Source organism: Aedes albopictus, chromosome 3 (genome assembly GCF_035046485.1).
Source record: "Aedes albopictus strain Foshan chromosome 3, AalbF5, whole genome shotgun sequence".
Taxonomy (NCBI): Eukaryota; Metazoa; Arthropoda; class Insecta; order Diptera; family Culicidae; genus Aedes; species Aedes albopictus.
Window position 1 is genome coordinate 58084920 of NC_085138.1, and position 16527 is coordinate 58101446.

A 16527-nucleotide genomic window follows, 5' to 3' on the forward strand; every position below is an offset into this window, starting at 1 on the left:
GATAGGCAGCTACCGTACCGACTGCTGAAAAACGCTGGATGTTGAAACGCATCGATCGCCCCCGATCGCCACGCGCCGAGTCCGACACGGTTGATAACCGAGCTCGAATCTTACTAACTACGAGGTAGTGATCTGAGTCGATGTTGGGACTCCTAAAAGTTCTAACATCAATGACGTCCGAGTAGTGTCGGCCGTCTACCAGCGCATGGTCGATTTGGTTGCAAACTGCGCCATTTGGGTGTCTTCAGGTGTGCTTGTGGATATTCTTTCGTGTAAAGCAGGTGCTACTAATGGCCATCCCCCTGGCAAAGTTAACTAATCTCAGGCCGTTGTTGTTTGTGACGGAGTGAAGGCTCTCCGTACCGATGATTGGACGGAAAAAGTCCTCTCTTCCGACCTGCGCGTTGGCGTCACCGATGACAATCTTAACATCATGTTCTGGGTATTCTCCATTGGTCTTGTCAAGGCATTCGTAAAACGCATCCTTCACGTCATTGGTTTTGTCGTTGGTCGGCGCATAGACATTGATCAGGCTGTAGTTGAAGAATTTGCCTCGAATCCTCAATACGCAGATCCGCTCGTTGATCGGCTTCCACCTTATGACTCGCTTCATCTGTTTCCCGATCACTATGAATCCAACTCCATTTTCTGCTTTATCGCTGCCGCTGTGGTAGATGTTATATTTGAATGATGTGTTGGCGACGGGATCCACTGCCCTGAATTCACGTTCACCAGATTTGGGCCACTGCACTTCCTGAATAGCAGCAACACGCACACACACCAACTTTCTGCAATTCACGAGCCAAAGGGCTCACTCGTCCAGATTCATTTAAGTTTCTGACGTTCCAGGTACCGAGTTTCCAATCATAGTCCATATTTCGTTTCCGGGTCGGTTTCCGAGAACATCGTTCGCATTTGTTCGGCTGCCTGAGGTATAGCTGACGCGATACAGCGTTTCATATTCAGCCGCTGGATGCCAGAACAGACGCTGTTTGTGCTGCACCTCCTTGGTGAACAGACGCTCGGGACATACCTCCAGGGATGGCATGTCACACAGAAACTGTGCCCATTTACGCTCCTCTTTCACTGAACTTCTCAGTTTCATTTTTCTTACAAAAGAGAAAGAGAAAAAACGCACAATAAAACGTACATGATTTCTCTCACGCAGAGTTTTTGTGCGGGTGATTAGAGTGCTGCGTGAGAGCAATGAGAGCCCGCAGATAATAATCCCAGTGCGCAATTTCTGCGCGCACGCAGAAAAAACAGAACTCAGTGCACACGCAGTGTGTTCAAAGGGGTCAGTGTTGTTTGAGCATTTGGTGAACCGAAAGCATGCCAGTGAGTCAAAAACCCGCTAAGGGGTATCAAATCCTGTGATATCAGAGACAAGCAGACGTCTTAAGCTGGTCAAGAACTTACAGTTGATGGATATTTTGATTCCAAATTCCACCAAAAGCCTGTGCTAGTGAGCTAACAAATTTTGTTTTTCAAATATATCAGGAAAATTTCCAAAAATATTTTGATTCCAAATTCCACCAAAAGCCTGTGCTAGTGAGCTAACAAATTTTGTTTTTCAAATATATCAGGAAAATTTCCAAAAAAATGCAACGAAATTTCAATCTCATATATCTCATGATCCTGATTACTTAGAGAGTTGGTGTCTTCGGCAAAGTTGTTTGGCTGGTCAAGGACTAACCGATAATAAAACTTAAGATTCAAAATTCCACCGCTAGGCGGTGCTAGTGAGTTAGCAAATTTTGTTTTTCATATATATCAAGAAAATTTGCTAAAAATTGCAACTAGCGCCGCCTAGCTGCAGAAACTTGAACCAAACGATAATTATTCTGAAAGCCCTTGATCTACCAAACAATTTTGCCGAAGACACCATCTTTCTAAAGAATCAGAATGCTGAGATATGTGAAATGTAAAATTTGTACGCTCTCTTGCGCCGCCTAGCGGTGAAATCACGAATCATACTGCCCATATTCTGAAAGCCCTTGACCAGCTGAACTACTTTGCCGAAGAAACCAACTCTCTAAGTAATCAGGATCCAGAGATATATGGGATGGAAATTTTGTCAGTGTTGCATCTGCTTGTCTAAGATATCACATAAATCACAGACAAATAGATATGTGACACTAACGAAATTTCAATCTCATATATCTCATGATCCTGATTACTTAGAGGGTTGGTGTTTTCGGCAAAGTTGTTTGGCTGGTCAAGGACTAACCGATAATAAGGCTTGAGATTCAAAATTCCACCGCTAGGTGGCGCTAGAGAGCAAACAAATTTTAAATTTCGCATATCTCAGCATCCTGATTTTGTAGAAAGATGGTGTCTTTTGCAATATTGTTTGGTAGATCATGAGCTTTCAGAATAATTATCGTTTGATTCAAGTTTCTGCAGCTAGGCGGCGCTAGATGCAATTTTTTGCAAATTTTCCTGATATATATGAAAAACAAAATTTGTTAACTCACTAGCACCGCCTAGCGGTGGAATTTTGAATCTTAAGTTTTATTATCGGTTAGTCCTTGACCAGCCAAACAACTTTGCCGAAGACACCAACCCTCTAAGTAATCAGGATCATGAGATATGTGAGATTGAAATTTCGTTAGTGTCACATCTATTTGTCTTAGGATTTATGTGATATCTTAGACAAGCAGATGCATTTGCTACTAGACGGCGTAATAGGGCACTGCACTGTTTTGATTTTGTATGGGATTTTGACGTTTCGTGGCCTTGTTGTTTACAAAATTTCTGTAAGAGTAAAAGAGAAGGAGATAATTTCATGCACTGCCCTATAGGTCACTGCATGAAATTCTCTCCTTCTCTTTCACTCTTAAAGAAATTTTGAAAACAACAAGGCAAAGAAACGTCAAAACCCCATACAAAATCAAAACAGTGCAGTGCCCTATAGTACTTCCATACTCCCTGTGGTACACACAGTATTGCACTGGAAGCACGACTGAGTGCGCCCTCAACGAATTTTTGTGTGCACATTTTCTGTGCGCACAAAATGTGCACACAGAAACTGAAAAACATGCTTGTTCTATCATTTGTTTGAGCACTCATTTTGAGTGTGCCGCTGATGGATGCCAGAGAGTGAGCGGCTGGTTTGTGTGTGAAAAAAGTTGCGTAGTTCACCCTCGCTCTCGTTGAAAGTCGTGTGTAGAGTGTATGTTTTCTCTTCTCACGTTTCGCACTGAGGAGCATGCCATCTCTGCATACCTCCTCAATCTAGATGAAGTCAGAAGGACAACGGAGACCAGGCTACACTACCAGCTAAGCACGCAACTCTTAGCTGGCGGTCTTTGTCATCGTTTGACCCGTGTGGAAGCATGAGGTAGGAACTTGTGAGGATCAGAGCTATGTTGGACGCTCTCCTTCTCGACTCACCGTTTTGCAACCCATAGTGGAGAACTACAAATGCGAAATAAACAAGGACATCGCATGTGGACATTCACAACACATAACGTATATTTTGCCCTGTTACCCTGGTAAACAACAATTTCCGATGGCAGGGTGGCGAGGTATCATAGTTTTTGTTGGTGCTTCAGTCAATCCTGTGATCGTATTTTTTCTGACTAGTTACCTTTAGTTCACAGCGATAGTTGCTTTCATAGCTTGTGTTTGGTCTAGGAGTTTCTAGTCCTAAGACCGTTCGCTATGCTGTTTTATTTTGTATGGCGAGTTTTAAAATTTTTAAAACTCGCTATACAAAATAAAACAGCATTGCGAACGGCCTAAGGGGGGCCTTCTAGTTCTGGTTTTAATACGAGATGTTATCATTTTGATGTCCTTGTAAGGGAACGATGCACTTATTTGATAGTTGATTTTTGCCCAAAATGGCATGAAAGTAGGCCTTCAAAAATTTTATTTTTATTTTTTATTGCCGTGTATTTTAATTTATGCTAATTCTACACTTATCAAAAATTATATTGCTTTGCTTGGGGAGATCTCATGGCGCTCTTTTATTCCAGAGCACTATGTATTAATGTACATTAAACATAGGAACATGCTTACAAGTTAAAATAGTACATTTAGCACAAAATAAAACTTGTAATAAGTAGTTAAGAAAGTTTCCATTACTAATTGTTCCTGGACTGACGGGGATCTGAACATATCACCATCATCATGGTCTTGTTGAATAACCGCGCATTCAACGCTTCGGCAATGTATGCCTTTATTTCGAGTCAACAGCCCTCATTAAATTTATGACGTAATTTATGAGGGGTCTCTCTGCCAAGATCAGTCTAAAGATGGCTCTACGGCCGAAAGAACAATGCTACATCAATCAACGTTTCTATTCCTGAAGAACTGTTGCCTATTTTGAATGGTTCTCTTCGCAGCCCGTCGGAGTTTGTTGTTGTTCCGTGCAACTTAACAATAAAAAGCATGTTTTAATATCCTGTTCCGGAGCATAACGCCCCGGGCATATAAAACCAGAAAAGCGATGTCTGCCGCCTGGTAGCTGCTCCACTTGAACGCGAAATGGGTGCGTGCTTCGTTCGAATTCGATACCGTGCATTCGGGTGAAATTGATATATGTACATCAAATGCTAAAAGGAAAATTTACTTTATTGCCAAAATTGTTCAAACTTTGCTCTTAGAACGACTGTGTCATTTGAACCTCACTGACTTGAGCTGTTCAAAACTTGTCGTTTAGTAGGTACTAATATACTTAATGCTCAGGAAATTAAATAAATTCACATTCACACATTCATTAGGACCTTATGTGTTTACTGCTTTGGTTACATGAGCCCTCTAAAAGCCCTCAAAAGATCTCACCTTGGACCTTGGGGAGTTTTTGAAAATCCTTATAAAACCAACTGATTGTAGACGGGCTTGGTGGTCTAGTGGCTACCGCTTCTGATTTATATGCAGAAGGTCCTGGGTTCAATCCCTGGCCCGTCCCTTTCCTCCTACTTTGTATCTTTCTATACACTTTCTCTCTGCTCTCTACATATACAACTCATGTATATAAACATGTTCATAGCCGTCGCTAGAACAGAAACGGGTTGAAAAAGCCGTTTCCCTTCCTTCCAAACTTTCACAGCACAGTGTCACAATCCTATTAGAAAAAACGCCTACAAGTTATGCAATCAAGCGAACTGTGCCGCACATCTTCAAAATAATAAAAACACACAATTCTATCCCCTTCCTCTGGTATCCGCATACCAATGTGTGAACCTTCTGCCAACCAATTCCCACCAATACTCCAACATCCGCATGAATTTGTGCTGGCGCAGAGGTATATTCGGCCAGATGTGGATACAAACGATTGCAATCATCACTTCCTTACCCTTCCCCACATTGACCTGCAACCTGACGTGGCAGGCGCCATTGTCGCCTAAAAATAGAAGATCACCAACGCTCACACACTGAAGATGCCTGCTAGTCCCCGGCAGTTATCTCATTGGTCCTTGTGTGAGTGTAAGCTGGTCTGGTGATACTGGAGTAGCATCCACGGGCGGTCAATCAAGCTCAAGCTCAAGCTCAAAACCAACTGATTGAATTTTGGTTTTATTATAACTTTATGATCCACCATGTGTTTATAGAGCTCGAAAAATCATGATAATTGGATAAGCTGAGAAGTATGCCTTAGTCGGGACGTCACCATGAAAGATAATACCATTGACAAATTGTTCAATTCAAAAAGTGATCAATTTCCCTTCAATTTACGGTACATCCCTAAATCAGAGCATTTCATTTTCCGGGTGCTAGCTCTCAACGGAAGCAATAGAAACGATTCATTCCAATCAATCGAACCATCTGTTTCTCATCTTTTCCTGTGACCTCCCTTTTTCTCTTTGCATGACTTTGCATCGTCCCCCATTGGATCCATCGAATCGGCACCGCATCTGTGATTTCCCAACGCCCGTGTCCTCCAACCAACTCGCCCCGGGGGGAGGTCATCTTCCACGTCAAGAACCAGTGACAGAGATTAATGGCGGGCCTGATTTATTTATCAATAAAGGCTCGACGATAAATCTCACCTGCATAGTCAAGTACGCCCCGGAGCCGCCGCCAGCCGTGATCTGGAAGCACAATCGAGACGTAAGTATCTCAGCTGGGGCGCATCGCCGTCACCAACAGCCAGCCAACCAACAACAGGTCGTCAAATGTCCTGGCCTGGCTGGCGGTGCACGGTGATGCAGTCAGCTTTCTTTGGCCCCTGCTGCTGTTGTATGTGTGAAACTGACATCGCATTTTCCATTCCATATTCCCGTTGTCGTTCCAGGACATCAACTTTGACTCGCCCCGAGGAGGCATCTCGCTGGTGACGGAGAAAGGCGTGCTGACCAGCAGCCGGTTGCTGGTGCAGAAAGCGATAGCCAGCGATTCCGGGCTGTACACCTGCGAACCCTCCAATGCCAATCCGGCCTCGGTCCGGGTGCACATACTGAATGGTAGGTATACGATTGCATGCGGTTGCCTGTGATATTCGTTTCTTATACAGACCGATGATCAGTTTTAATATATTATCAATAGAATAACGGCAGATGTATTAAATATTGTGTTTATGCATATGTGTGGCATACATTGTGCCAGGGCCATGTGATTTGAAAATTTGGGGTCTGATTTTCCCGAGCATTATACAGTTTTGTTAATGCATTTTATTTTTTTGGTTACACTAAGGTCTTTTTTTACACGGGTAGTTTTTCTGTTTTAACTCGGTCAATTTTGAGCCAATTCACATGAAAATTTGTACACAGGTAGACACGGTTAGTACTACCTGTGTACGGAAAATCAGATAGGTAGGTTCAAAATTGACCGAGTTAAAGCAGAAAAACTACCCGTGTAAAAAAGACCTTAGTGTAAATGCAAAATAAGGTTAAATATATATTTTTAGATGCACTGGGTAATCAAAACTGTCCTTGAGTTCATACATTCTAAGGGTGTAATAGTAACTTTTTACATCATACAAATCTGCAATATGTCCTCTCCTCTTCTTGGCGTAACGTTCTCACTGGGACAAAGCCTGCTTCTCAGCTTAGTGTTCTATGAGCACTTCCACAGTTTTTAACTGAGAGCTTCCTCTGCCAATGACCATTTTGCATGTGTATAACGTGTGGCAGGTACGAAGATACTCTATGCCCAAGGAAGTCAAAAAATCCTGGACCGACCTGGAATCAAACCCGTCACCCTCAGCATGGTCATGCTGAATACCCGTGCGTTTACCGAATCGGCTATGTGGGCCCTATCTGCAATATGTAATCAACCATATAAAGTGAGTCTTCTGAATGTTTAACACACATTTAAATATTTGCTGTGATGTTCCAGGTCATCCAAAATATTATTTAATTTAGAATATAGGACCTACAGTGGTTAGAATTTACTTTTTGGTTACATAGAGTTTCATGATCAACTAAGCTTTTTTGAGCTCACAGACTGTTAATTTTTTTGGCCAAATGTTTGCAGAAATTTTTAGTTTTTGATTTTTTGGCGCAACTTTGCGCTGTAAGCGTTCAATTACTAATACCATTCGTATTCTTGTTGGAGACTATATGCCAACCAACTTTGTCAAAGATCGCAAAATAATCCGAAGCCTGTGAAAAAGTTATACCCTAGGCAAAGTAAGGCGAAGCATTGGGATTTCATTATTCATATTCATAGACGCCACCTTCAGGGGCAATTTATATGATTTTTAAATTTTCCTCCAATAATTCGATCAAATTGGCGCGTCTGTTCATATTATTCCATAACATGTACTGTTTCGCCTCACTTTACCTAGGGCATTACATTTTTAACAAGTGTCGGATCACTGTTGGCAAAGTTGTTTGGCATATAATCTCTTACAAGAATACGAACATATCGAAAACTGAAGGTTTCTGCATACATTTGGTGAAGTTCTGCCATACAAACTTAATCGATAGTAGCCTCTATAGATTTCACAGATTTCGCTCAAATTTTGAACCTAGCTTCTACGAGTTCAAAACAACTGATCCAGTAGGTAAGACTTGTCATTTTTGAAGTTTCATGATTTTAAGTTTTAAGTTTGAGCCACCCTATGAGTGTTTACTTATGAGAACATTTGAGATTTATAAAATCTTCAAATTATGCCCTGAATTATGTCCTGCATTAAGTGCATTAAGTACGTCACGGTTCTAGGGGTGAAAGGGGGGGAGTGTAAAAGTGTGACAAGCAATGTACACTGGAACCTCTGTTTATGCACATGGCTGGGACTGCATAAATTGAAAAAAAAGGCATAAAAAGAGGGAAATTTATGCATAAATTAAGTTTGGGCTTGAATTAGAGAATCTAGTTCGCGAGAACAGGTCTTGCTCCTGGGCAGTTGAGGTGGGGCTAAGGGGGTTTTCAGATAGTTTCCAGAGAGCCAAAAATGGGGGCTCTAAGGGGCTTCAGGGGCGTTTTAAGGGGTTGTTTCGGGGGATTTGTGGATCCCTTTATGGGCGTTCTGCCAAGATTTTTTGGTGTTTTCATGGGATTACGGGGAATTCTGGGGTATTTCAATAGTATTAAGTGGGTTCCAGGGACGTTCCAAGGAGCTTTAGGGGCAATTCCAGGGTTCTCAGGAGCCTTTAACCGTTATGTGTCCGACAAACTTTTTGCTTTTTTCTACACCGTGCTTTTTAAATGGGCGCTGGGTACCCGGGTACCCTGTCGGCCACATAAGGGTTAAAGGGCGTTTCAAGAGGTTTGAGGGGCGTTTTAAGGTATTTCAGAGTCGGCTCTGAAACATTCTGAAATGCCTCCAAAATCCCCCTTAAACCCCCTCCCGAGCAGAAGAAAATAACAAGAGAATAACATATCAAGGTATTTATCCTCAATACTATCATGCCTTGATATACCCTTCATTAGGTGGTCATAAGAGGCAAACTAACAAAAACGAATACCAAAATTTTGTATAAATAACACCTAGGAAATAACAAGTTCTGTTATTTCAATAATGAATGCATACCTAAAATTTCAATTGCTGTATTTGTTATCCCAAAATTATTGAATAACAAACTGATAATATATCTTGTTATTAAATGTTTCATTTGTTTGATGACTTCATGATGTAATAGCTAATCTTGTTCTTCGGTTATTTTCACTGCTAAACCAACAAATACTACATCAATACCAAACTCTGCTCAACTGTTACTGTGATGTTCTCATAACATTTCGTATAATACCGTAGCAATAACAGTTTTATGTATTAGAGCATATGTTGCTCTTCGCATGGTATTTGTAAGTTATGCCCTTCTTCTCGGGCTCGGACCCCATGTAACGCACCTGAAAGCCCCAATCCCTCCGAAAACTCCTCCGTAACGCTTTCGCAACACGCCGAAAATGGTCTGAAACATTCTGAAATGCCTCCAAAATCCCCCATAAACCCCCTCGGACCCCATGTAACGCACCTGAGAGGCTCCAAACCCCCTGAAAACTCCTCCGTAACGCTTTCGTAACGCCTCTCAATCCAGCAGAAAATGTTCAGAAACGTCCTGAAATGCCTTTAAAATTCCCCTTAAACCCCCTCGGACCACATGTAACGCACTTGGGTGACTCCGAACCCCATGAAAATTCCTCGTAACGCTTAAGTAACGCCTCTGCATCCCATCGAAAATGCTCTGAAACGTCTTGAAATGCCTCCAAAATCCCCCATATACTCCCTCGGAGCCATGTAACCCACCTGAGAAGCTCCGAACGCCCCGAAAATTCCTCCGTAACGCTTCCGTAACGCCTCTGAATCACGCCAAAAATGGTCTGAAACATCCTAAAAAGCCTCAAAAAATCATCCTAAACCAAAACCCCTAAAAACGCCTCTGAAACCAGCCTAAACTGCTCTGAGACTTCCTTAAATGACTCGGAAACCCCCTTAAGACCCACTTGGACCCCATGTAACGCACATAAGACCTTCGGAAACACCCAAAAACGAACCTATAAACCTTCCTTTGCTCTCCTCTGTAAACACCCCTTGGTCGCCATTGCAATAGTTCTCGTCATTATTAAATATTCTTATGCACAATATTGGTTCTGAGTAGCATTTAATGAAGGGCATAAAAAAGGTGCACACATTAAAAGTGCATAAAAAGAGGTTTTAGTGTATTAGGTATAGAGAACAAACCCGTACGAAGGGGGAGGGGGGGGTCAAAAATTCCCAATTTTAGCGTGACGTACTTAATGGATGCTCCCTTAATTTAATTACTATGCATAGTTTGGACTAGAACATCAAATTAACTAGGAAATATTCGCCCCTTAATGCTTGAACTAGGTAACTACTTAGTTTTGCAAAATTTCGAGAGTTTTGTATATACCCGAACAAAAACCATAATAAACAAAAGTTTATCCATTGGAACTACGAAAATTTAAAATGATTCATCTTTCAAGACCAACAAAATGTTTGTTTTACACCAGGATTACTTTTATCAGCAATTTTTATCCGCACTTTCAAAAACGTGTTACCTAGTTCTAGCATTAAGGGGGCGATATGTACATCAAAGGTCCAACTGCCACTTTGTATTAACCTATATTAAGATAGTACCTACTTTCGAGGTGAAAATCTTGAGAATTACACAAAATTTGGCATACTGTCTTCGGTAGAGTTGTTCATTACTTTGAGCATGGTGAACACATTTTACGCCCACTAGGTGGCGTAAATATTGCTGCAAAGATTTTATATGGCCGCGGTTTATGAGCCACACTTGAATGTAAGTAAAGTTGTTTTCATGATATCTTAACAATAATTTACAATTTTAAGTTAGTGTCTTCGGCGGAGTTGTTCATACGAATATGAAACATATATTCATATAAAGGCCAACAATTGAAAAGGCCTCATCAACATTGCGTAAACAAACACGTTTCCGTCGACTTGAGGCCTTCTGAGCTCCACCCATGCATCTCACCGCTTGATGTTTGTGCTTTCTGTTAGTGATGGTTAGGTGTGTGAGTGGAGCTCAGATGGCCATAAGAGGACGGAAACATGTTTGTTAACCAAATGTTGATGTGGCCTTTTCAATTGTTGGTCTGAATATGATCTTTAGTTAGACATATTTTTACTAGATGGTGCTGTATTATAATAGATTTGGTTCGATAATATCTCAGCCCAATAAAAACATACAATGTTGGTGTCTTTTGCAAATATGTTTATTAGAGTGGGTCATCCGTTATATGGAAAAATGTAAAATTTGATGACATCCTAAAAATCAAAAATTTGGTCGTGATCAATACTCGTAACGCCTAAACCTTATGCAACCAAGCGAACTGTGCCGCTTTACATTAATCTTCGCATAATCTATCACTTTACGCATGGCACCCATGCTCCAATGCATGGATCATGTGCCAAAAAAAATAATCATTTCCTACCAACACACCGAAATCCGCATGACCTTATGCAGGCGCAGGGACCATGTGGGCAGGAGCACCTATTTTGGGCACTTGCTGCTATAACTCAATCAATTTTGAACCAATTGACTTGATTTTTTGAGACACAATCAGATAGGCACAGTAGCTAACCATGTTCAAAAAATCAAATCAATCGGTTTGAAATTGACTGAGCTGTAGTAGCAAGTGCCCAAAATAGGTGCTCCTGCCCAAATGGTCCCAGACCCTACTCAACGGCCTGTTGGCAACAAGCGATTGCAATCATCACTTCCCTCCTTTCCCTACATTGACCTGTAACGCCTGACGCAGCAGACGCCATTGTCGCCTAAATACAAGACCACCAATGCTCACACACTGGAGATTCATTCATTTTTGAGAAGTTTGCATGCCTAGGTCTTATTCAAATCAATCATGTTAAAAACAGGCGAAATTGTTATCTAGATTTCTTATTGGCAAACATTCATGAAGATTTTTGCGTAAATGAGTCGTTAGTGCCTTTGTGGAAAAACGAGGCTTTTCACACAGCAATCGAGTTTTCTGTGTTTCTGCATAAAAATCACTTTCCCGATGAAAGTGTTCACGAAAATGTTTTCGATTACAGCAGAGCAAATTATTCTAATATCAGACAAAAACTTAATAGGGCAAATTGGCAATCTGTCTTGAAAAATCAACAGAACATTGAAACTGCTGTTGAAGTTTTTTATAAGTTGTTACGGGAAATTATCAAGGAAGAAATCCCGGTTAATAGGAAGCGTAGAAATTTCGATTCGAAGAATCCCATTTGGTTTAATAGGCAAATCATTAATCTTAAAAATCGTAAGCAAAAAGCACATAAAGCTTACCGAATTAATGAAAATCATGCCAATTTGGTGAAATATTTGGATATATGTTATCAACTTAATGTTGCTATTTCTACAGCCTTTACTGAGTACAATCCAAAAACAGAAAATGAAATCAAATCATGTCCAAAGAACTTCTTCAATTACGTCAAGACTAAACTAAAATCATGTAGCTTTCCATCAAAAATGACATTAGATGAAAAAGAAGGAATTAATTCTGAAGAAATTTGCAATGTTTTAGCAACTTTTTTCCAAGAAACGTATTCGAATTTCTCAGACAATGATCGTGATTTCGCGAGCTTAAGCTCAAGCTTCAGAGTCTTTCAGGTGAATTTCACGGAGGTTTCATGTGGGTTTCAGTGGCGTTTTAATGCGCTTCAGGGCGATTCAGGAGGCTGTAGAGGGGTTTTATGGTGCTTCAGAGGCGCTCAGGTGAATTTCATGGATGTTTAGGGGGTTTAGGAGGAGTTTCAAAGCATTTCAAGGCGTTTCAATGCGCAACAGGGCGTTTCATAGTGTTTCAGAACGTTTCAAATGGTTGAAGGCGACTTTTTCGAGTTCTCTCAAATGAACTGGATGAACACATGGATTCATGAGTCTCTTGAGCATAAATTTCATTCATAATACTATAACAGAGCACTGATAACGCTAGATAACATGGTCTAAACTCCAGGGAGCTCTCGAATACTCTCAAACTTCTAACTCATAAACGTCGTAAACGGCAAACGTCTTGAAATCCCGCCCCAATAGTGCATCAAAACTTCAAACGCACAAATCTCAAGAAGCAAGCTTCAAACAACAGTGGATTTCATTATTCTGTTCTTGCTCCCTTATATCTTATTAAAATAAGCCTAAAATAAGAAGATCAGGTGCGCTGGTTTTCTTTACGAAAAGATTTGTGCGCTCGAAATTGTGAGTAAGCGCCAAAGTCGACCATTGTGGTGGATTCTAAAAAAATCTGTCTTTATCTGTTTTTTTTCGTAAACCAGCTCTATACCTCATCTTTAGTACTCCAATTGCTCTGAACATAATCAAATCCCATTTAGGTAACGTTACCTAAATAGATTTTACCTAAACGTAGGTTTGAATGTAGGAGGGATTTCTTCAAAAAAGCCTCATGAGATTCCACGTGAGATTCCTTCATCGTTTTTTTCCTGTATTTTCAGGGATTTGTTTTGGAATTTTTCTCGGGGTTCCTTCTGGGATATTTTACCTTTCTATCAGGAATGTCTCCCTAGGTTTCCTTCATCGATTCCTTCTTATTTTTCTTCTTTCTTCTATATGACTCTACATCCCACTGAGGCTTGGCCTGCCTCACTTCAACTTAGTATTCTTTGAGCACTTCAACAGTTATTATTTGAAGGGTTTTCTTTGCCTGCCATTGCATGAATTTGTATATTGTGAGGCAAGTACAACGATATACTATGCGCAGAGAGTCGACAAAATTTTCCCGGCTGGAACGGGAATCGAAACCGCCGTCTCCGTATTGGCGATCAATAGCCTTAACCACTAGGCTTACTGGAGACCCCAATCGATTCCATACGGGATTCATTTAGAGATTTTTTTGTTCGAGATTCCTTTTGGGATTCTTTAACATATTATTCCCAACTGCATCACGGATTCCTTCAGCATTCTACCTGAGTTTCCTATAATAATTTCTCTCAGGTTTCCTTTGAAGATTCCTTTCGAGATTCATTCCAGGATTTTTTCAAGGATTCTTCCAGGGATACTTACAAGGATACTTTCCCCGTTTACTTTCCCCGGATCTTCTTCGTTGATTCCTCCCGATATACCTTTAGGGGTATCTCCCGGGGTTGCTTCATGAAATATTCCCGAGATTACATTATAGACTCCTTCAGGATTCTTCCTGAGTTTCTCGCGGGATTTCTTCACGTATCCTGACTTCGTTTAGGATATCCCAAAAATTTATGTATTGATACCTGTCGCAAATTTGTCATTTATTTTTACCGGGTTTAATTTAAGGACAGGGATGGGAACACTCTCTCGCAAAGAGTTACACCTACTTGCTGTTTTAGCAGCTCAGAAGCGTGCTATAACGGAACGGTGTGTGGGCGACTTTTGCCTTTTGGTTTCGTCTAAATAAAAAATGCGGAAATAAAATATAGACATTTTCACCTGGGTTTCTTTTAGTGATTCCGTCTGGGATTCATTAATTGATCATTGATTTCTCTTTGGATTCCCCCGTGGTTCTTTCAAACAAATCTTACGGGATTCCTTCAGAGATATTTCTTGGCATTTAGTCACAGATTTTTCTCGGAATTCTTATTATGACTTGTTCCGGAATTGTTAATTCCTTCCAAATTTATTTTCCCAGATGATTTACAAGCTTGCATCAGGGATCATCATTAGAAATTCCTCCAAGATTCTTCCAGAATTTTCTCCCGGGATTTCTTCAAGGAAAGCCGTGAAACTGAATTTGCAAAACATCTTCTAATTTCAACTCGAAATCAATAAATTACTTCCTCATTATTTAAATTTGCACAGAACCTAGCACAGAACTAACACTCTTTTATACGCGGCAAAACCACCCGGAAGGCGTAGCACCGGCCAAACCGTGAGCGGAATCGCAAAAAAGCTGACGAACGCGGAGCGAAAAATCTGACGAGCAGATCAAAACACGTCTGTACGTGGCAACGCCTACTGCGCTTTTCCTTTGTTCCGGATTGATGCGATCAAATTTCAATTTTCCCATACAACGTTGACCCACTCAAACGTTTATATCATTTTTTTTTTGTCTGTATTAACGAGATTTTTTAACCCTAGGCTAGTTCATCTCGGGACCCACGTTTTGCTTCCCTTCCGAAGGAAGAAGCCACATTTTGTGAGTATGTCGGGAGTGGGATTCGATCCCAGGTCCTCGGCGTGACAGTCAAGTATTCTAACCACCACACCAGGTCCGCTCCATCATTTTTTTTTTTTTTTTTTTTTTTTTTGTGAGCGTGCAAACTTATCTCTTTATTATCCTTTACACAAAAAGGTACTTTGAAGCAGTTTATAAACCACGTGAACTCTTAGCGGGGTGGAGGAGGGCTTGGTCAAAGACCATAATCCATACAAATTCAAAAAATGTTGTATGAACAAAAGACCACGCTGCGGGTGGATTCGGAATATTCAGAAAAAAACGTTTATGGGCAGCTTAAAAGGGTTGAAGTCCCGTCCAGAAGCACATAACAAGGTCATAACAAAATTATGGCAACTGTTGTTAGAAATAACAATAGTTGATATAAGGATATTTGTATGTCCATATCCATAATATAATTATATTAACATTTGTTATAATTTTAGTAACAAAATGATAACAAAACTTGTTTCATTTAGTCAAACAGATGTATAACATTATTTGTTATATTATGCCCGAGGGCCGCACGTGATGCCGAGTTCTCTATTTCGCCGTAAAATTTCTTGCAATGTTTCTTAGGGAGGTTGTTCTTCTCCCAAAATAATCTAGAATAACGTGTTTAACGTTTCACAAAACGATCAAGTAGATACAGTACAAGCAGTTGAAAAAATAGGCCTGAGGATCACTCTTCGTAACACGTTTATTGCAATCTTTATTATATTTTTTGTACCAAAATTATTTCAAACAAAATTTCTCTGAACTATATAACAGAACTTGTTATAAATTTGTTATGACACTTCGCATGTTTAGTCTAACAAAATTAGATATAATTTTCTTATGATTATATCTCAACTTGTTATATTTTTGTTTAACTTGAAACGAGTTTTGTTAATTTTTTTGTAACATGTGTTACATGTACATGTTACATGTTTTAAAACAACCGTTGTTACAAATTGTAACAAAATAACACAACCTGTTATAATTTTGTGTTTTCCATCTAGTCAGAAGATCTGAAAGATTTTTTAAATACTTAAACAGTGTATAAAAGTAAAGCTTAAAAAAAGAAATTCCATATATTTATTGGTTTATTGGTTTATTGATCATCAATTTTCGAATTCAGAGATATATTTTTTTTATTTTTTTCTGATTAATTTTTAGTTTTTATTTAATATTCTTTAACGAATCCCAAGTAACATTGTTTAGTCCAATAGCCTATAAGAGGTTCTTAGAACCATCATAAAACCAAAATAAAAGATGTCAGGTTTTATGATGGTTGTCAAAACCTTTACAAGAGTTATTGGCTTCCAAAATGTTACTTGGGATGTAACAGAGCTGAAGAATTTGGGAGCATCGGGCTAGTGTTCCAACAGACGCAAAAATACATGCAATGATATGACGCGTTTTCAATATTTTAGAAATTTGGGAGAGTAAAAACCTTATAATATGTACTTGAACAACCAACCTGCCAACCACCTGAATCCCTCTACTAGTAACGGCCTT

The 16527-nt window shown here is 40.1% G+C and overlaps 1 protein-coding gene across 1 annotated transcript in view; it reads left to right on the forward strand.

Moving 5' to 3' along the window:
* LOC109426949 (zwei Ig domain protein zig-8) overlaps positions 1 to 6466 on the forward strand; it is a 569430-nt gene extending 562964 nt beyond the window's left edge. The window contains exons 6-7 of the mRNA XM_062859427.1: positions 5930 to 6057; positions 6242 to 6466. Of these exons, the coding sequence (XP_062715411.1) occupies positions 5930 to 6057; positions 6242 to 6442 (329 nt within the window). The 3' untranslated portion in view covers positions 6443 to 6466. The remainder of the gene's footprint in view (positions 1 to 5929; positions 6058 to 6241) is intronic.
* Positions 6467 to 16527: the final 10061 nt, after the last annotated feature.